Source organism: Apodemus sylvaticus, chromosome 22, assembly GCF_947179515.1.
Source record: "Apodemus sylvaticus chromosome 22, mApoSyl1.1, whole genome shotgun sequence".
Lineage (NCBI taxonomy): Eukaryota > Metazoa > Chordata > Mammalia > Rodentia > Muridae > Apodemus > Apodemus sylvaticus.
In genome coordinates, this window is record NC_067493.1 from 39,025,767 (window position 1) to 39,047,502 (window position 21,736).

The following is a 21,736-nucleotide window of genomic DNA, read 5'->3' on the forward strand; positions in this document are numbered from 1 at the left end:
AGAAATCCTTAAAACATATCCAGGTTAAGGCATGCCTGCCTTCTCCCAAACCCAACACCCAGCGCAGTGTGTGAAATCTGGGAAGACACACCCACTCTGGTGTCAGTCTAACCTGCTCTCTCTTCCAGCAGAACCTTGAATGCACCGATGTACGGCGTCACTTTTGTTCTGTGACTATAAAATTGCATGTAACCTGTTCCATGGCGGCACACATCACTTGGGAGGGACCTAAATGCAAGCCCCCAGCACGGCCAATTAGATCTGGCTCTGAATATGTGATCTACTTATTTCCTTCATTTAGTAATTTAGGCTTTTGAGTTCTGTAAAATATTCATTACTCCTGTGTTTGTACATGTGTGTGGTCGTGTGATGGAGCATTGCACAAGAACGTGCTCAGAAGACAGCTAGCAGGAGTCAGTCTTCTCCATGATCGGACCCAGGCCAGCAAGCTTGGCAACAAGTTACCTTAAGCAGTTGGGCCTGCTCCGAAGTTTTTAAAATATTTATTTATGTACATGTGTGTCTGCGTGAGTTTATGTTCATCACATGTGTGCAGAACCACCAGGGGCCAGTAAATGGTGTCATGTCCCCAAGAGCTAGAGTTATAGGTGGTCAGGAGTTACCTGATACAGGTTCTAGAACCTGAAGCCAGGTCTTCTGCAAGAGCAGTAAATACTCAAAACCACCCTGCCATCTTTCCAATACACCCCAACTTTTCTTTTTAAATCTTTGTGAGTGTGTCCATGTGTCTGTGTCGGTATGTGACTAAAGGTGTGCTTGTGACACAGAGCATGAGTGAGGCTGGAGGCAAACCGTGGCTTCAGTCCTTGCCATCCACCTTGAGACCGGCTTTCTCGTTTGTCACCTGCGAACCCTGGCCAGCTGGCCCTGGAGCTCCTGAGGAAGGGGGTCTGATAGGACTCAAAAGAACAAAAGTATCTTTAATCTGAGGACATAAAAGTGTAACCATGCCCTGGGTCTTTAGGAAAGATTATTGTTTTAGATAAAAGAATTTTAAAATAACTTCAATTACTTGAGAAAAGAAAATTGACTAAGATGTTTCCAACTAAAGAAAAACTTGGAAGCCAGGCACAGTGATGCACCCTTGCAGTTCCAGCCATCAGGAATCAGAGGCAGGGGGAGTCAGAGGTTCAAAGCCATCCTCAGCTACAAAGTTAATTTGGGGCTAGCCTGGGAACCATGATAGCCTGTCTCAAGAAATGAAAGGGGAAAAAAAGAACAAAAGACTTGAGCCTTAAAGGTCAGACTGTGCACAGCAATGAAGGCAGAAGCGGAGACAGAGGGAAGAGACAGAGGTAGGGGTAGGGGTGTGTGCGTGGGTGTGTCCCGAGCCCACACAGAAAGACAAGGAGACACCCTATTCCACATGTGTGCTGGATCGATGATAACACATTGGCTAGCAACATCTCTTCTGGAAGGGGCTTGAACACTGCCTCAAAAGTTCTAAATATGCAAAAGCTTAAAGTGATTGACATAATACCTTAAAATATTTGGAAAAATAAATAATACATTTGGGACTGAGATGCTTAGCAGTTAAGAGCACTGCTGCTCTTTCTGAGGACCGAGTTTAGTTCTCAGCACCCACATTGGCCAGTTCAGAACCACGTGTAACTCCAGCTCCAGGGGATCTGAAACCCTATTCTAGACTCCATGGACACAGCACTCATTTGTGTGCACTTACACACATACACACACACACATACACACACACACACACACACATGCACACACCTTTGACAACTGAACAATCGTTTTCAGGGGTGACTCCAGACAGACGTTTAGCCCAGGGCACGATAAGCTAAATATACTAAGTGATCACTCTACAAAGAACCAGTAGCTCAGAGAGCCTGCCTGGTGGTGCTGGCCTGTAATCCCAGCTCTCATCAGGCTGAGGCAGGGGCATTGCCATGAGTGGATGCCAGCCGAAACTACCTAAGCAGAGCAGATTTAAACAGAAGAGAGGAAGGTAAGGAAAAAAGCCAGTAGCTCGGGAGGAAGAGGCAGAGATGTTTATTCCCTGCGTATACTCAGGTATAGATAGCACTTAGGAAAATTACTAAAATAAAATCCAAAACTATAAAAATCCAGAGGTGACTGTTGCCATCACTGTCTCAGAAATGGACTCATGAAGGGCCTGAGTTCTGGTAAAAAAGCATTGAGTCGCGTCCCCAGCCCCGGCGTGCGGGTGCTGTGTGCACAGCACGGCTGCCTGCTGGTGTCAGACCTGGAAACACAGCTGTAGAACTGTGCCCTGTGGACAGTGATGGCAACTGAGGGCTGCCGGGCCAGGCAGCTTCTGTCTTTGGAGATAAAAGCTCAACATCCGGAAATGTCCTTCGTTTTGTTCTTCCTCTGGTATCTCGTGTCCTTGGGATCAAAGCCTCTTTCCCTGGCACCAAACAGCGCCCACCGTGGGGTTCTGGCCATGTAATCGCTCGAGCTGAACGTCTTGGCGCCTCCACTCTCTTCGTATTGCAGAACGAGCTCTTGGAAGCGGCTGTAATCGATCCACGTCCACCACTCTCCATCAATCTTAAACTGCAAAGAAGAGTTGTCAGGTCAGAAGTAAAACTGTGTATAAAGAATAAAGTTCTAGTTCCATCTGGATCACACCAGCTGCACTGGCTAGTTTTAGGGCAACTTGGCACACTCTAGAGTCATTTCGGAAGAGAAAAATCTCAACTGAGAAAATGTCACCACCAGACTAGCCTGTGGTAAATTTACTGAATTGACGGCAGATGTGGGGGGCCATGGAGGGTGCCATCCCTGGGCTGCTGGTCTGGATGGTGTAAGAGAGCAGGCCGAGCAGTCAGCAGCACCCCTCCATGGCCTCTGCTTCAGCTCCTGTCTCTGGGTTCCTGCCTTGAGATCCTGCCCTGACTTTCTCCAGACTGACTACAAGCATACACTGAAACAAACCCTTCCCTCCCCAAGTTATTTCTGGTATACTAACTTGTGGTGTTATTATCACAGCAATAGAAGCCCTGACTAAAACACACAGCGTTGGTTTGGGACTGGAGAAATGGCTCAGCAGTCAAGAGCATGCACTGCTCTCCCAGAAGGCACCCTTCCCAGCACCCACGCTGAGCAGCCCACAATGGCCTATATGCCTTCAACTCCAAATAGCCAAATGCCTACAACTCTAGCTCCAGGATATTCAAGGCCCTCTTCTGATCAACATGGGCAAGGCCACCACCCAGCATACATAAATACAGATAAGCGGTTTTTTAAAGATCAAACAAATGTCAAAACGTCCCTAGTGAGAGCGTCAAGGATGTGGATCTGCTGGAGAGGCCTCTCCAAACATGGGTTCCATTCCCAGCACTGCACAAACTGGACATGGTGGTGAACTCCAGTAGTCGCAGCACTTATGAACTAGAATCCGGACGATCAGAAGTTCAAGGTCAGCCTGGACTATATAGCAAGTTCAAGGCCAGGCTGAGCTACCTGTGACCCTTGTACAAAAAAGAAAAAAAAAAGTTTTAAATTGCTAAATTGCTGGTCTTCCTATGTTAAACTTTCACCTGTTTTCAATATGCTGTGGCCCTGAAGACTGCTCTAAACCATGCATGGCAGGGACACCTGGTAACGAGGAATACTTCCAGAACTAGGCAGAGTGGCCCAGGCCTGGAGACTCAGACCCTGGGAGACTGAGGCAGAAAGATCCGAGGCCTGAGCAGGTTATATTTAGGAATGTATACATTCATATCATATATGTATAGACATGTACCAATGAAAAAAGAAGCCATGAATTTGAAAGACTTTGAGGAGGGGTACAAGGAAGGAAAGACTGGGAAGGGGGACGTTAATTACACTATAATCTCAAAAAAAAAAAGAACAAAAAAATTAAAGCCCCTTAAAAAAAAAAGAAAGAGAAGTTACATCAATGGGAGGGAGGGAGAGGCAACCTGGGCTACATTTCTGGAGAAAGGAAGGAGGCTATTTCCTTCAACTGGCGGCAGCCAGGTTTTACTGGAGCGAGGTGGCTGCACTTGCCTGCAGACATCTGGTCAAGCTGACCCCACCCTTCCTGCTGGGGTTGCTTTCTAGCTGGTTCCTGTTCTCAGGGCTTTGTTGGCAAAATGGATGCGTGGAGGGCTTTCTATTGCTAAACTTTGCTTGAGTAAAGCCTTAATCAATGGCTTCTAATTCCGAGCTGCTAAATGACTCAAGCTAGCCTTTGCATCCTAACGTGCATACAATATCTCATTAGCAGAAAGCCTCGTTAAGAATTTCAATTCAATAATGGGGAATAATCCAATTTGTACTCTCTTAAGTAAATTGCTTCTCAAAAGTCACTGTGGAATAATGGCCAGGATGAAGAGAACAGAGAAGCCACCGAGGAGGAGGAGGAGGAGCAGGAGGAGGAGGCTGCAGCGTTGGAGGCAGCACTTTGTAGGGAGGGCACTGCACTCAAAGCTTCTAGCAGGCATTCATTTGTGCTGATGGGGACTTGAAATAGACTGGTGTTTACATCCCAGCACTAGGAAGCCGAGGCAGGAGGAACAAGAGTTCAAGGGCAGCCTGGGCTACAGAGTGAGAGCCTGTTTCAGAATCAAAGCAGGGCTGGAGATGCAGCGGAGTACTTCAGGCCAGCTCATGCAGAGGACGCAAGTTCAGGTCCCGGGACGCATCCTGGATGGCTCACAAGCACCTGTAATTCTAGCTCCGGGGAATCTAACGCCCTCTTCTGATCTCTGAGGGTGCTTGCTTTCAGGCTATCAGGCACGTGCGCGCGCGCACACACACACACACAAATTTTTTTTTCAAAAAAAAAAATCTTAGAAAAAAATAACAACAAAAGTTTAATTCTATGAACCAACTGAAGCAACAGTTTCCAGTTACAGTTTGGAAAAAGTTTTAAAAATGAAAAACAGAGTTTCCTGGAGTTAGGATAATCCTTGCTGAATTTAAACGGCTCGTGGTTTATGTCAGTTAAGAGCTTTCTAGTAGACAGGGCCAAATGTATGCAAAACCTTAATTAGTCTGCGGATGAAGTGTGACGCCTGCCTTTCTGACAGGCTTTGGGATGCTGCCCCGGGGCTTCCGGTATCTTCCAGGCAGGGACCTAAACCCCCATCTTCATGCCCTTCCAAAGCGCATGGTACACCGGGTTCTCCGGGCCTGCGGCAGGCAGACAGCTCCTAGCCAGGCGCGATGGTGCCCACGTGTAAGCCCAGCACTCAGGAGGTAGGGGCAGGAAGAGGTCGAGTACAAAATCACCCTCGGCTACACAGTGAATTCCAATTCGAGGCCTGCCTGGCCCACGTGCGAGACCCTGTTTCCAAAAACCAGGAGGGAGGGGTGCAGCTGGATGGAGGGCTAAGCAGTTTATAGCACTTGCTCCTCTTGCACAAGGCCCGAGTTTGGTTCCCAGCACCTATGTGGAGGAGCTCACAACCCCGTGTAACTCCAGCTTCACAGGAGCCGTGCCTCGGGGTCTCCACTGGCACCTACACGCACACACCCACACATATGTAAACATAATTAAGAATAAATCATCTAAAAAGAAACAAACAAAAAATAAGAAATAAAGAATTCCTTGTCATAGATAGTCTCAGAAAGACAGAAGAATCTGCTTAGACAGCAGTTCTCTCTGTCTCTGTTTCTGTCTCTGTCCCCCCCCCTCTCTCTCTCTCTTTTCTTTTTTAGACAGCAGTTCTCAATCTGTAGGTTACCACCCCTATTCACTGAGATCACAAATTAGACATCTTGCATACCAGATATTTACATTACAGTTCATAACAGTAGCAAGATTACAGTTATGAAGTAGCAATGAAAATGATTTTATGGTTGGAGGTCACCACAATATGAGGCACCATATTAAAAGGTCACCACATTAAGAAGGTTGAGAACCACCTGTAGTGGTTACCCTTGCCTTTAATCCCAGCCTTGGGAGGCAGAGGCAGGCGGGTTTCTGAGTTTGAGGCCAGCCTGGTCTATAGAGTGAGTTCCAGGACAGCCAGGGCTACACAGAGAAACCCTGTCTCAGAAACCCCCCCCCCAATTTTTTTCAGAGTTTACTTGGTGTTCTCTCTCTCTCTCTCTCTCTCTCTCACACACACACACACACACACACACACACACACTAACCTATTATGCAATGCAAGTCCCAGAGGCAGACTTGCAACCTCCGGCACTGGGAGCTATGCTAACCATCTTCTAAAGCTGAACTCTCGTCCAGAATGGAGGAAACCACTTGCATGGACAGGACCATTCAAAGCTAAAGTGACCAATGACAGTTCTGGTTCCCGGTCTCTGAGGACAGAACTGGAGGGCCAAGCTGGGCGGGTGACATGGATGCCCGTTAGGTTCAGGTCACTGTGACAAGGCACCTCAGCCTGGGCAGCTCAGGAATGGAAATGAAGGCCAAAGCCCACAGACAGGTCCCTGCAAGTCTGGGCTTCCTGCCTTCTCAGTGGCTCAACACAGGCTCTCCCCGTGCACGGGGTATCCAGGGTCTCCTGTGAGGATGCGAATCCCATCAGATCAGGCCTGTTCTCAGGACTTCATCCAACCCTTAGAAGCCCCGTTTTCAATATGGTCATACCGGGGGCTTAGAAACCCACCATAACTCTCACTCCTGCTCCCAGCTTGCCTCTCTCTTGCCCTCTTGGGCTCTTCCTTTCCCCTCCCCTCCTCCCTCTCTCTCCACAAGGTCATGGCCAGCCTCTACTTCTCTACTCTCTCCCTCTCTCTGCCTTTCTCTTCCTCTACCACCCTAACTCCCCTTCCCATGCCCCGAATACTCTATTCTACACTAAAAAGAAAAAAGAAAAATGAAACCCAACACAAATTAATTTGGGGTATGGGGAACACAAAACTCCATTCAGAGTATAGGTAACTCTGAAATTAACACTGCGCCACCAGGCCTCACGGATCAGAGAGAATTTCTACATGCCTCAAGACAAGCTAAGATAAAGGAAGCTCAGAAAAGCCAAACTGTTTTATGCAAAAATCAGAAGCTAAAAGGGCAGCACTTAGCAGCCTGACACAAACTGTACTGGAAGACAGCTGTGTCAACAGGGAACTGAAGCCTCGGCTCTCAGGATGTGAGGGGAAGTGTCCTGAGACACGGGGTCATCTGACTTCAGGGACTCCTCACACCCACAGGAAGGGAAGAGGCAAATCTATGCAGAATTATGAGCACACTCAAAAGGTCACGGATGGCCTTATGACGCACTGTGCTGAGGTACGGCCCTAAATAGCCAGGCTGCTCTAGACAGATCCAGCCACAGAGGCCAGAGCACCTTCCACAGGGAAAATACTCAAGCAGCCATCTGGCTATTTCCTCACCTTTCACACAGAGAAAATCCCATAAACCAAATGACTGATGGCTCGGGTCTATTATAATAAACGATCCAAAGACATCTACCCACGATGACCTGTTAGCTGTGGGCTCAGTGCACAACCCAAACCCGACGCCTAGGCTAGGAGTGTATTCCCTTTATTTTAATGAATTCTGTAATATTTTGAAACTCTTTATTACACGTATTCATTTGGGAGGAGAGGGTATGCACAATAGCTTGCAGAAGTCACAGAATAGCTTGGGGTCAGTTCTCCCCTGGCACCCTATGGGTTCCCAGAGTCAGGTGGTCCACCCTGGGGCAAGGGCCTTTACAAACTGAGCCAGCTCTCTGGCCCCAGATTATTTTGTGTTTGATGTCTCTAAACTTGCTGGCTTAAGGTGATACATCCAGTTGTGAGCCCAGATGGAGATATAACACCCTCTTCAGGCCTCCGAGGGTACTGCACTCACATGCGTGCACACTGGCACATATGCAAACATGATTAAAAATAAAAGTAATTCTTTAAGCAAGAACAAACAAAATCTTTAAACTCAAACAATGGAACAGTGCTCTCTGTTTTGTTCAGGTTTTGGGGGGTTTTTGTTTGTCTGTTTGTTTTGGTTTTTTTTTGAGACAGGGTTTCTCTGTGTAGCCCTGGCTGTCCTGGAACTCACTCTGTAGACCACGCTGGCCTCAACTCAGAAATCTGCCTGCCTCTGCCTCCCAGAGTGCTGGGATTACAGGTGTGCGCCACCACCGCCCGGCTGTTCAGGGTTTTCTTAACGCTTGTATTAGGAGAGACAGTGGACAAGTGGGTATCCCCTGTGATCAAGTGAGGGGTGCAAAGAAGAGAGAGAACAAAGGGGAGCAAGGTGGGCGCACATCCTACCTTCTTGTGTCCGATCAGGAGGCAGTTAGAGTGCTCATGCTCACACGCGATGTCATAGTCGGGAAGCAGATCCACCAGCTCACGGACAAACCTCACCACCTCCTCGTGCCAGGGGACATTGGCCATGGTGAGGCTGCTGGCTGCACTCTCGCCACAGTAGGTCACACCCTGTGGGAAGGACAGCATCAGGGATTGTCAGTTATAGACCTGTCTGTGGGGGGACAGCTTGGGGTGGTCACATTTCATTATCGCCTTGACTGGATTTGACATGGCCTAGGAGACAAACCACTGGGCACATCTGGGAGAATGTCTGTAGAAAGGGTTAAGTGACGTGAGACCCACACTGTGGGTGTACCATCAATGGCTAGGGTCCTGGACCGAATAAAACAGGCGCACCGGCATCCATCCTCTCGGCTCCCTCACTGTGGATGCCGGTGAGCAGCCACCTCACGCTCCTGCCGCCATGCCTGCCCCAGAATGATTGAGCCTTTCCTCACAGCTATGAGAAGAGTAACCAATACAGATCCCACGGGAATTCTGTAACGAGATAACTTTTTCCTGACAGAGTATGTCTATGTGGCTCTTATCTGAGCCCCCTCTCTAGCCCCACTGAGTGTGAACTCATAAAATATTACCTATTATATAAACTGAGCAGACCATACTTAGGAATATATGTGTATTATATTTATACAACAACAATTAATGAAAAAAAAAAGCCATGAATTTGACAGTGGGCAAGGAAGGGTGCATGTGAGAGCTTACAGGGAGGAAAGGGGAGGAGAAATGATGTATTTATAGTCATAATATAAAAAATAAATAGATTATCACACCAAAGGAGAGGCACTGGCTAATTAACACGCAAGCCTTAATTATCTCACCAACATGGGAATTCCCACTAAAACCAACTGTAGTGCAGTAAGCCGGCTTCTAATTCTTGCTCCTTACCTTGCTCCAGACATTCCCGCCCCCCAATATTCTTGGCCCACTACTGGGTAAATCGCAATGGGAAATGATTCCTTCTCAAATAAGGGATATCTTCAGACCTCTCCAGATCAACCCTTGTGTTTTGTTGCTGAGACGTTATATCCTAGGCTGGCCTCACACTCAGTCTGTGTCCTGATGAGCTTCAGGTCCTGATGCTGATTCTCTTTCCTGAGAGTTGGGATGACAGCCATGGCCACAATGACCAGCTCAGCACTGGACTTCCTCAACAGCTGGCTCTAATCTTTTAGACACGGGCAGCAATTGAAACAGAAGGGCAAGCTCGCTGCTTACAAGCCCCCTCCCTGATAGACACACAGACAGACACATATGCCGCATACATATTCACAGACAAATGTGTATATTTGTCAGACAGACAAATGCCACATACACACACAGACCCCGAGTGACAAATATGCACAACACAGAGAGACATTACACATACATCCTACAGACATACAGATACTACACACACAGACACTACACATACAGACACTACAGAGACACTGCACATGTAGATACACAGACACCTCATGCTGTGTAGGAAGCAGAATCGCATTATACTAAAAAGAAAAGCCAATGATACAAACAAGCCTTAGGCGACCTGCCTCTACAGATGGCGGAGCTGGGACGTGGCCCGAGACTCTATCAGCTCTACAAACCCTCAGTGCAAATGACCGCTCACTGCAGATGGCTGGCACCACAGATGGCTGCTCGAAGTACTACGGACACCACACCCAGATACCCTTCTCTGAATATTAACACCCACAGCCCACTTCCTTAGAACAAATGGTGAAATGGCCTCTGTTTGCTCCGGGATTTGAAGACTTCATTAGGGTGAACTTGAGCGGATTTTAACAGGCAAGCAGTAACAGTTCAAGACACCATTAGGAAAATCAAGTTGGAAAACTGTGCTAATTACTAACCTAAAAGAGGAGAAAGAGAAGCAGGAGGAGGAGGAGGAGGAGAAAAAGGAGGAGAAGGAGGAGAAGAGGGTACTTACAGACAGGTCATCAGATTTCATTGCTGACTATGAGAGCTGAGTTATGCAACTGCATGGAAAAGCTATCTCAAAGGAACTCCTTGTTAATATTTAAAAGTTCCCTGAAGCACAGAGGTCTCAGACAAGATCTTATATTCATAACTTTGATTGAGGGAGATATTTTAATATTTTATTATTCAGCAATAACAAATCATGAGGCTAAAGGGTACTCATTGGGAAGACAGACTATATATATACTGAAGTTCATTAAAACCTTGTGTAGCCCAGGCTGGCCTCCATTTCATTATGTAGCCAAGGATGACATCGAACTCTCAACCCTCCAGCCTCTCCCTCATGCAAATACCACCAATCCTGGCTTATGCGGCACTGGGGATGGCCAGCGCTTCACGTGTGGTAGGTAAGTGCGGCAGCAGCGGCAGCCCCGTCCTGAAGGTCTGCTCCCTGAGGACTGTGAACTGCCAAACAGGGGTCAAGCATTATTTCAGCTTGGCTGGGTTTATAACCACCTCTAAGACAGACCCTGACATGTCTGTGAAGGTCTTGCTCTAAAGGGTTAACCGAGGAGGAAACATCCCATGGGCTGAAGACCCAAACTAGAAAGGGAAAAAGGAAGGCACCAAGATAGCTCAGAAGGTCAAAGTGCTTTGTCACCATGCCTGATGACCCAAGTCTGATCCCCAAGTCACATGTAGTAGGAGAAAACGACTCTCAAAACTTTTCCTTACTATTGGAGCACAGTCCAAGGATGCAGCCACCTGAGGAGAATTTTGAGTGCTCATGAGAAAACAAGACCAGAGTCTTGTGACCTCAGTTTCTTTAAAAACATGGAGTTGTTCTTGGAACACACTTTCATACCCAAGCCAGGAGTGGGCTGGAGTTTACAGAGATTATTCATTACAACTGGCTACTGTTCTTTGTTCATATGCACGCGTGGAAAAACATGTTTCTGCCATGTGCTGCTTGAACTTCTGATTGCAGACAGCTTGACCTCATGAGAACTTTACTCATGTGACCTCTCTTAACGCTCAGAGCATAAACTGTCTGATGCTCTGAATAAAGCTGGCTACTGAGTACCACTTTAACCCGCCTCATTTTTAGGCTCTGTTCTCCCAGCTCCCACTGCCTTTAGAACAGGAACAGTTCCAGATGGATCACGCGCACACACACAGGATGTAACATTTTTTAAGTTTTAAGAAAGGCTGAGTGTGGTAGCACACACCTTTCATTCAAGCGCTCTGAAGGCAGAGACAAGCTCTATAAGTTTAGATCTAGCCTGGTCTACATAGTATACTCTAGGTCAGACAGGGTTACACAGTAAGATCGTTTCTCAAAAAATATAAATAAATAAAAATTAAATTAAGGCTCAATAAAAAAGGAACAAAGGAGAAAGCCATCAGAGTGCTGTTTACTATGTTTCCACTTCCTGATCCAACCGGATGTCAATGGGCAGCCCTAGACTCCCACCATCATGTCTTCCCCTTGATGACAGACAATAGAATCTTCTCAGACCATAGCACAACCCCCAGACACTCCTTGCACTCCTGTAAGTGGCCCCTTATGGAGAACGCAGATGCAGCAATAAGAAAACGGATAGAGAAAGACTAGAGGCTCAAGTAGCTGACAGCCTCCCGGCCCCTGTGACCGTGACCGTGCCTGTGGGCAGAGAGGGGAGCTGTGCTGTGTGTGAGCCCTGTCAACAGTTTTAGTGCCAATAGAGGGTGGCTTTAAACAGAGTCACTTGACAACAAGCAGCTACCAGGACCTTCCTGGGCTCGGTCAGAAGAGAATACAAACACAGGACTCCTTACAAACGTGTTCCGTGCTTCCAGTTTTCAGTGCAGCAGATGTTTGTAACGTGAAGTGCATTTTCACCAACAAGCAGTAGATAATGAGAGCTGAGCGTCTCGGGCTCACAAATGAAGGCCCCATTCAAGCCTAATGAGGCTAAAATACACGTTAATTTACAGGGAATATAAAAGAAAAAAAAGATTTTTACCAGACTGGCAATGAAAGAAAAGAGGAAATCAATATAATGAAGAGATAGCATCTACTGATTTATTTTCTGTAAAGTGCCTAATAGAAGGCAGTCGAAACACTGACTGGATCCAGGCACAGATCATCCCACTGAACTCTCAAGCAAACCTCTTGAACAATTATTAATTTAAGGCAGATGGGTGGTGTGCATCTACAAGGCCAGCACTTGGCAGACTGAGGCGGGAGAGAGAGATTCCAGACCTGCCTGGGCCACCTAGCCAGACACCTGCCTCGGAGAATAAAAGCCACTGTCGTTCCAATTTTAGGACAGATAATTTGGTTTGAAAGGCGACATGTGGAATGTGTATCAAATCAGGTTTCAAAATATGAGCAAGATGGTGCTTGCTGCCAAGTCTGACCTCCTGGGTGGGATCCCCGGAACCCAGGGATGAAACTGATTATCGCAGGTCATGGGCTGACCTCTGCGTGTGCCCGTGGTTAGGACGGGGAACCTCATATATATACATATGAACATTTGGAAGAAAAGAAAAAGGAAAATTTTAGATTTTAAACCAAAACTGTGATTCACGGCCTGAGCAGCCTCATAAATAAAAAGACAAAGGAGGTAGGGAAGGAAGGAAAGAAAGACAAATGTCTTAATCTGGTTCAGTCAGTAAAACAAGAGAAAATGTGAATAGGGACCATGTTTGAAACGCACCCCAAAACACTCACGTTTCTACTGTGTGGTATTTATGCATTTGTTGTGTGTAAATGCGGTGGAGGTCAGAGGTCAACCTGCTGGCATTGGCTCTCCCCGTCAGGCCAGCGATAGCGCAGATGGAAAGGCTTGGTGGCAAGCGCCTTTACCTGCTGTCACTGGCCCTTGCCTTTGTCTCGGCTGTTTTGAGACATGTGGTCTAGGCTAGCCTACAACCTGGTGGCTGAGGATGGCCCTGAGCTGCTGGTCTCCCAGGTGCTGGGTTACAGTGACCGCTCTCACACCCAGCTTGCTTCTACCTTAGGATCCTACAAAAGATTTGGCTCACCTGCAACTCAGATGATGGGCAGGGCCAGCCCTGGGCGTGTAGGGCCCGCACAGTATGGGGGTGTGCACGTGAGCCTGACTATTAACTTTGAGCCAAACCGCCCTGACACTCACGGGAAGACTCTCCCCTTTTGCTGAGTAAGGGTGACTATGACTCCAGGCTTCTCGGTGTTTGTCCCAGCCCTGGCTGATGCAACTGCCCTGCACTGAAAGGCTGTCTTCCGTCCTTTAGGGTGGGGTCCATCCCAAACCAATGGACTCTGATGTACACAACCTCTTGTCCTCAGATCCTGAGGGCTCCATTACAGACCTGACGTATCAATTATGCTCACTAAAGGGTTTAATCTGATAGATTAAACACACTTCTCTTCTGGGGGGGGAGGTATCTTGGCTGTCATACTAGTTTTCAACAAAGGAATTTTAGAGACCCCTCTCCTTCCCCTCCCCCTTCTTAATGTCTCCTTAGCCTCCACTAGTTCTCTTTCCAAGACTTTATTGTTACTTATGTAAACGTGGCTATGTGCACCTTTGTAGTGCCTATAGATGCTGACTGGAGATGTTGACTATAGGTGTCTGGAGCTGGGACTAGAGCCGCCGGACACTGGCGCTAGAACTGGACCAGGCCCTCTGCAAGAATGGTATGCACTCTCAAGCCCTGAGCGCCGTCCACTGTTTTTGTTTTCATTTCATCTTTGTTTTTTCTACATTGAGTATCACCCTGTAGCCCAGGCTGGCCTCAAATTCTGCCTCAACCTCCCAAGCACTAGGATTACAGGCATGAAGCCACCAGCACAGCAAAAACGTCACCTTTTCAGCCATTAAGTCTTTGAATCCTACTTGACTAGAAATACCTTCTGGCTTACTAACTTCTTTTTCAGCTGTCTGCTTGCTTGAAAGGCTGGGGCTAGAACCCAGGCCTCGCAGAGCCCAGGCAAGCACTCCACCCACAAGCCCCAGCCTCAGTCCCATTTCAGCCTCTGAGACAGGACATGACGGTGCATCCTGGAAGCCCAGCACAGGCAGCCGAGGCAGCCTGGTAAGCAAAGTAAACCTGGACTGCAGACGGAGCTCAAGGCCAGCCTGGGCAACTCTGCAAAACCCTGCTTCAAAGCCGGAGAGAGGAGCCGGGGAGAGAGCTCTAACTGACCCGCTGGTCCTGAGGGAGGGCACGCATCGCCTGCTCCTCACAGGTTCCCAGGGGGAACTACCCACCTCCAGAGAGAGCCACAGGCCCATGTCTACAGCCTAACTGTTTGAAACTGCCAGCAGGTGGAGTCAGGAGAGGTGTCGGTCAACAGATGAACAGGTGAGGAAACACCTCTGAGATGAACAGCCTCTGGTGTACGAGGCTGGTGGGAAGGCTCAGTGCGTAACGGCAACTGCCACCAAGCCCGACAACCTGAGTGGATCCTGGAGTCCACGGAGCAGGAGGAACCGGAACCGGCTCCTTCCTGAAAGCTGCCGGCCCTCCGAATGCACACAGATTTTCACTCTCGCCGGACCACACGTTTCTCTAAGAATTTTAAACATCAGATCTCACGGTATTTCTGTGGACTTCAATCCATCTCCATGTCTCCCATCCCTGCTCTCAGCTTTCCCCTTGAGTGCTTCAGTGAGGGCTGGAGCAAGTAGCCCCAGCAATCCTGCTGCCGCAATAAAAGGACCAAGGGGGAAGTGTCTGAAAGAGACCGCGAGTGGTGGGTGACACGGCTTCCTCTACGTCCGCGTCATGGGAACAGGAGCCAAACACACAAAACCCAGCGGGGAAATCCTCTAACAAGTAGCCATTTCTTTCTTTCCTTTTTTTTTTTCTTCAAAAAATAGTAATTACCACTACCACCAGAAAATTACTACCACTAGTAAGGTGGTGGCACATGGCTGGAATCCCGGCACTTGGGAAGCGGAAGCAGGAAGATCAGGGTTTCAAGTTCATCTTCGGCTGCATAGTATAATGTCAACAGAAGACTCTGTTTAAAAGACATTTATAATAATATTTGATTTTTTTTTCAAATTGCAAAATGTTCACCATAGAAAACATGACTTCAGAAGAAAGGGCAAGAGGAAGAGGGAGGGAGGGGGGAGAAAGAGAGGACGGTAAGGGTGCCTGTGATCCGGCCAAACACAATAAACACAGACATTTACTACCATATAATTTGTGGCAACATTTTTAATAGCTAAACCATAAATTAAAACACCACTAATCTCTGCTGTTGGCGAGCTTTCCCTGAACAGGGACATATATTTTCAGACAGTTTATATTTGTGCGTCATTAAAACTTCTGCCAAGAGAAACCTTTTGAACTTAAGAGCAATTTTCAAATCAAAGAGTGTCTTTAGCCTGACCAGAGATAAAATGATAATGGCTCGGAGAACAGGAGCCTGGGTGCCCACCCCACCCCCGCCCCTCCTGCAGAGCTTCTATCTCTAAAGCAGCAAAATGCTACTTCCCAGCGCTCTTGAGGCTCAGGGAATACTCAGTTTCAAACCTCCACACTGAGAGGCAAGAGCTGGCTTCTAAAGGTGAGGAGTTTCTCCTCCCAGTCACTCATCCTGTGGATGCTCTTTGGCCCCCAGAGCCCCTCTCCACGCTCGACCTTACAGGCAGGGTTCAAACTGTCACATCCAGCCCTGGCTTAACCCCCAAACCGTGGCCTCTATGCGCTTGTACTTGAATATATAAAAGTACCCTAAATATATATGTATGTGTGCGTGTGTGTTTTCCTTTTTTTTTTTCTTTTTTTTTTGGTGACAATGTCTTATGTAGTCCAGGCTTACCTCAGACTCACAGAGTAATCAAGGATGAGTTTGAACTTGTGATCCTGAGTGCCGGCATCACATGCCTCTACCACTATGCAGAGCCACCAGAGACACCAAGTGTCTCATTGTTTGTCTCTGTGTATGCCAGGCTAGCTGGGCCACAAGTTTGCGCTAAGATGTCCAGGATAGCCTGGACTACAGATCAAGATCCTATCTCAAAAACAAACAAAAAGTGGATGGATGGATGGATGGATGGATGGATGGATGGATGGATGGATGGATGGAGCAGAACTCACCTTTTAACTTACACAGCTTAGGGTAAATTAATCAGAGATTAGGGCAGAGACAGTGGGTAGCAGTTGAGCTGAAACCAGCCCAGACTGGTCCATTGAAGGTGGCAGGTGGCAGGACTCACTAGACCTCCCACGCATGCCTGAAAGGTTTGAAACGTCTCTCCCTTTTTTTTTTTTTTTTTTTTGGTTTTTCGAGACTGGGTTTCTCTGTGTAGCCCTGGCTGTCCTGGAACTCACTCTGTAAACCAGGCTGGCCTCGAACTCTTCAGCCCAGCACTGCTTGCTTTCTCACTTTAGATGAGCTACACAGAGCAGCTCATCTTGTGCTGTCTACCTCCTATCTTAGGAAAAGCTCTCAAAGATTCTTTTTTAAAATTCCCAATACCAAATACCTAAAATGTCAGTCTAAACTGACCATGTTGTATGTGGCAGTGATGTACTATAAAAATAAATCAATGAATTGGCTGATTTTTATAAACTGACCAATCCCATAATTAAACTTATTTCTCACTCTTAAAAAAAAAAAGATTAAAAAAAAAAACTGTGTGCTTGTGTGCAGTGCCCTCAGAAGTCCCCTTGAGCTGGGTCCTTTGGGAAGCAACAACTGTCCTTAAACACTGAGCCATCTTGCCAGCCCCGCCCGCAAAGTAGACACTTTTGAAGACTAACGGCTCAGTTTCCTTCAGTGCTGCTGTCCCCGAAACCCAGGACAGAGCCAGCTTCCCAGTCAATCTACAATCCAAAGACCCAGAAATTCTGAAAGCTTCCCCCAGCCGTCAGCCAGCTCCCCTCAGCCGCAGCATGCCCACCTCCAGGCAGCCCCCTCGGCCGAAGCATGCCCACCACGGGGCAGCCTCCTGGGCCACAGCATGCCCACCGTGGGGCAGCAGGGCTCACCTTGACCTCGATGAAGTCGGGGTTCCCCAGGGTCACCAGTTCAGCGTAGGCCTGGAGCTCATCCACGTTCCAGCACTTCACAAGCGTCAGTCTGTAGACCGTTCGCTGTTGCTGAAACAGAGGGAAAACAACTTGGCTTTAACCTGAGCACAAGTCACAGATCCACGCAAGGACATTGGCCAACACCCTTGAGCCACAGAGATCCCAGGTCAGGTGAAGCCCCTGTGGATGTCTACAAACTGAAGTCACTTTAAAAAAGAAAAACAAGAAACTTGGGCTGCTCAGCTAGCTCAACTGGTAGAGCACAAGACTCTAAAAGATTTTATCTTTCATCACATGTATATGGATGTGTCTCTGTGTGCGTTTGTGTATAGGAGCACACTGCTTTCTGAGACCAGTAGAAAGCGTCAGACCCCCCACGCCTACAGCATGGGGCCAAGCATGGAACCCTGGGCCTCTGGGAGAACACCACTGCTCTCACCCACTGAGCCTTCTATCTCTGCAGTCCCTGAAGTGACGATCTGCAGATGGTAGAAGCATCAGTGACGACTAGATTCTCACACACCTTACAGAAGGCACAAGTTGTTAGCACACGCCCTCCCCACACCCTCACCCCTACCTCCAGGATCTAGAACTATGTTAGTCACCAAATAGCTGCCACACACACACACACACACACACACACACACTGAACTGATATGAGCAAGGGGCTAGTGAGAGGGCTCAGGGAGTAAAGGCGCTTGCTGAAAATCCTCGCAACCTTAATTCAAACTCTGGGACCCACATGATGACCGGTGAGAACCAATTCCTGCAAGTTGTTCCCTTACCTGTGTGTGCATGCACATACACAGGTGCACACATATGCACACATACATGTGGACACACACAGATACACAGACGAACACACATACACACAAATATTCACGCATGCAGAGGCACTCATATACTCACACACACATTCACACCACACACACTAACTAAACAAATAAATAAGTAAAATGATTATTAAAGAGAAAGCGAGCTCCCCAGCGGTGCTGCCACTGGTAAGCTGCCCGTGACTAACCACCTGCCTGTGAATAACCCCTTCCCATGCTAGGGTTAGAAACCATAATTAAATGCATTATGTGATAGAGAGATGGCTCCGCAGTTCAGAGCACTGGCTGCCCTTACAGAGGACCTGAGCTCAGTCCCCAGCACCCACATCAGACAGCCCACAACCACCTGTAACATTAGCTCTAGGGGATCTGACATGGTCTTCTGGTGACCATGGTCACCTGCATATATGTGTGTGTGTGTGTGTGTGTGTGTGTGTGTGTACACTTTAAAAAAAAATTCTGGGTCACACACACACACAAAAAGGCATTAAAATAAAAGGGAGACCAGTTAGGAATAAGAGAGGATTCTGGGTGGAGCGGGCCAAAAGAGGGGAACAGAAGGTAAAAATGACCGGAAGGCATTGCAGACCTGTAGAAAAACATCAAAATGAGATGTGGTATCAGTAAACAGATACGTTCTAATGAAATAAGTTGAATAAATCATATTAGGTGATGGAAAATTAACTCTTTTCAAGCTTTTCAAGTTCACACAAGAATCATGTGGACCATGAATAACATGGATTATCATTCTTTTCTTTCCAGCTTTCTTGTCATTTATAATCGCTGGCATTTCTTGTTGCCAGGAAAATCATGCACATGGGTCTAACCAAAGTCTACCAAAGAATCCAAACTGGCACAAGTTTTTTCAGAAAGCATTAATATGGCAGTCATTAAAGACTCTGAAAGATGGACAACCCCAGATTGGCAACCTTCCTGGCCTGAGATAAACAGGTAGGAATGAAGGGCCTTCTAGGGCCTTAAAGACCTCTACTGAGAGCTTAAACTTAAAGGCTAACAGTTTGTCCTTGGCGGGAGGCCAGACCTGGGTAACAAATACAAGTTCCCAGGAGCTTTGGTGAGCCGGGCTCAACATAAGAGAGAGAAAAGGGAGACACCACATTCCCTATTTCTGTTTGGGGAAAAGAAAAGTGTAATTTATAAAAAGAAAAAAGAAAAACAAAAAACTGACACAAGAGTAATTTTTTTTTCAAGACAGGGTTTCTCTGTGTAGCCCAGTTGTCCTGGAACTCACTCTGTAGACCAGGCTGTCCTTGAACTCAGAAATCTGCCTGCCTCTGCCTCCCAAGTGCTGGGATTACCACTGCCCAGCGAGTAACTTTGTTATAACCCAAGTCTCCTGCAAGCCAGACTAGCTAAGCATAGCCCTGAACTTCTGCCTCCATTTCCTGGGTGCTGGGGGGCACCTGTCCCTGAATGCTATATCACCCTGCACATGTGAGATCTGCATATGACACAAGCTTAGAAATCTATACTAGAGAGCATCTGTCAGGCACATCGAAAGCATTTCATTCCTATCTACTTAGTTTAGATAGGCATTTTACCAGGCAAGAAAAGACAGGGCATTTCTAAATTCCCTTTAAATAAGTGTCAGGCTTCCATATCAAATTGAAGAACAGAGAGAGCTGGGCTGGAGAGTTAGATGATGTTCAGCAGTTAAGAGCACATTCTGCTCCTGCAGAGACCTGAATTCAGTTCCCAGCATCTATGCTGAACAGCTCAGAATCTCCTGGAATTCCAGCTCCCCGAGATCTGTCGCCCTCTTCTGGCCAATATGATGGGCACCTGCATAGACACACACACAAACACACACACACACACAATTTAAAAAATAAAAGAGACATTCCCAGTTAAACTCACAGAAGGCTGTCTATCCTGTCATTTTAGAGCCTTCCTGAAAGTTCTGATCAAACCAAGGAAGCCAGGGCAAAAAAAGACTGAAGCGCACAGAAAAGCAGTAAACTGTGAGTAATATAATTGGATTCTTGGAAAGCTACCAACTTTAAAAAAAAAAAAAATCAGATGCAAAGAAAGTGGCTAATTACCAAGGGAAATTCAGCAGCCTCCTAGCCTAGAGCAGCAGTGGGTTAAGACAAACCCAAGGCAGGATGGGATCAGAAGCACGCGTGCTTCTGCAGTATGCTCAGTTCCCGTCTGTGCAAAACACGGATCTGTGCAGGTGCAGCAATGTTAACCCAGTAAGCCCAGCTCTTGAAAGGCTAGGGCAAGAAAGCAGCATGTTTATAGCTTGGGCTACACAGCAAATACCAAGCTAGCCTGGGCTACACAAGCATGCTGGGCTAGCTGGGCACACACAGCAACCCTGTTTCCAAACGAACAAAAAAGTCATTTTCGTCTGTCTGCCTGTTTTAGCACCTTAACCCTATCCCACGTAGAACAAGCCTTGCAGAAACAAAGCATGCCAAGTTCCAAGGCTCTGTTTAGACACCTCAGTTAAAACGCCAACGACAGAGCTGAGGTGGCTCAGTGTGTGAGAGGTCAAGGGGTAAAAAGCCAGGCATGGCCGCACACATCTGTGACCCTAGGAAAGGAGTAGGGGCGGGCGAGTGGATAGAGATGGGATCGCTGCATCACCGGCCACCAGCCTCACTCCGGGTTCAGTGCAAGAACCTGTCACAAGGCAATAAGGTAGAGAGTGACCCAGCAGGACACCTGATGCTCTCCCCTGGCCTCCACAGACAGCATGGCACTGCCCCCCTCCCACACACTCACAAGAGTACACTACACAAAGGTACATCATACGTTTACACACCAACACTCAGCTAAGTCAGTCCTAACAGAGGAAAGGTTCCACGCCAGCAAAGACCATTTACAGAACAGAAGGAAGAGAATATTCCATTTAAGCATCTCTATAAAAAACCCAACAATTCATTTATGAAATTACACGCAAGAGACTAAAACAAAACACTTTTCTGAGAGACCTAAACCGAACTCGGTCTCTCTCTCTCTCTCTACCTCCATGGAAAGCAGGATTTATGAAGCGAGATTAACTCCAGGAGAGATTTACAAGTCCTTTGAACACATAACCTGATGAGGCTCCTAACAGCAGAGCCATTAGTCAGCACCTGCTGTGTGCCAGATGCTGTTAGGAGTATCAGTGTCTTCCCAGACTACAGTAGCTGTGTGGACATCAGGAGGAATCGCAGCGGATATGTGTGACTATTATTTACACTTGACAAACACGAAACCCAGGTTCAGAGAATGCCATGATGTGCCAAAAGCCACCCAGGAGCAGAGCAGGTGACCTGGGACGCCACCCCCAGCGACAGGAACCCTGGCAATTGGGCTTGCATACACACTTGCTCTGCTTCTCTCTGTCTGTCAGTCTGTCTGTCTGTGTGCATGTCTGTCTGTCTCTATCAGCTATACTTTGTAAAATTGAGATAAAATCCACAAAGCAATCAGACGCAGGGCTTGGCTAGAGCGCTTGCCTCTCCTACACTGAGGTCCCAGTATCCATCCCCAGAACCACGTAAACCAGGCATAGTGGCACACATTTGTCATCCCAGCACTAGGGAGACGAGGCAGGAGGATGAGGAGTTCAAGACCTCCTTGAGGCAAGCCTGTACTACGTGAGTCCCCGACTCCAGTGGGGACACTGGAGAATGGCTCAGTGGTTTACGACTGTTCTAACAGAGGATCTGTGCCGCACACCCAAACTGGTCAGATTACAG

General features: G+C 47.5%; 1 protein-coding gene across 1 annotated transcript in view; it reads right to left on the reverse strand.

The window, feature by feature from the left end:
- Positions 1-2,008: 2,008 nt before the first annotated feature.
- Positions 2,009-21,736, reverse strand: part of LOC127673012 (S-adenosyl-L-methionine-dependent tRNA 4-demethylwyosine synthase TYW1-like) — a 74,820-nt gene continuing 55,092 nt past the window's right edge. The window contains 3 exon segments of the mRNA XM_052168529.1: positions 2,009-2,559; positions 8,200-8,367; positions 17,149-17,259. Coding sequence (XP_052024489.1) covers positions 2,338-2,559; positions 8,200-8,367; positions 17,149-17,259 — 501 coding nt within the window. The 3' untranslated portion in view covers positions 2,009-2,337.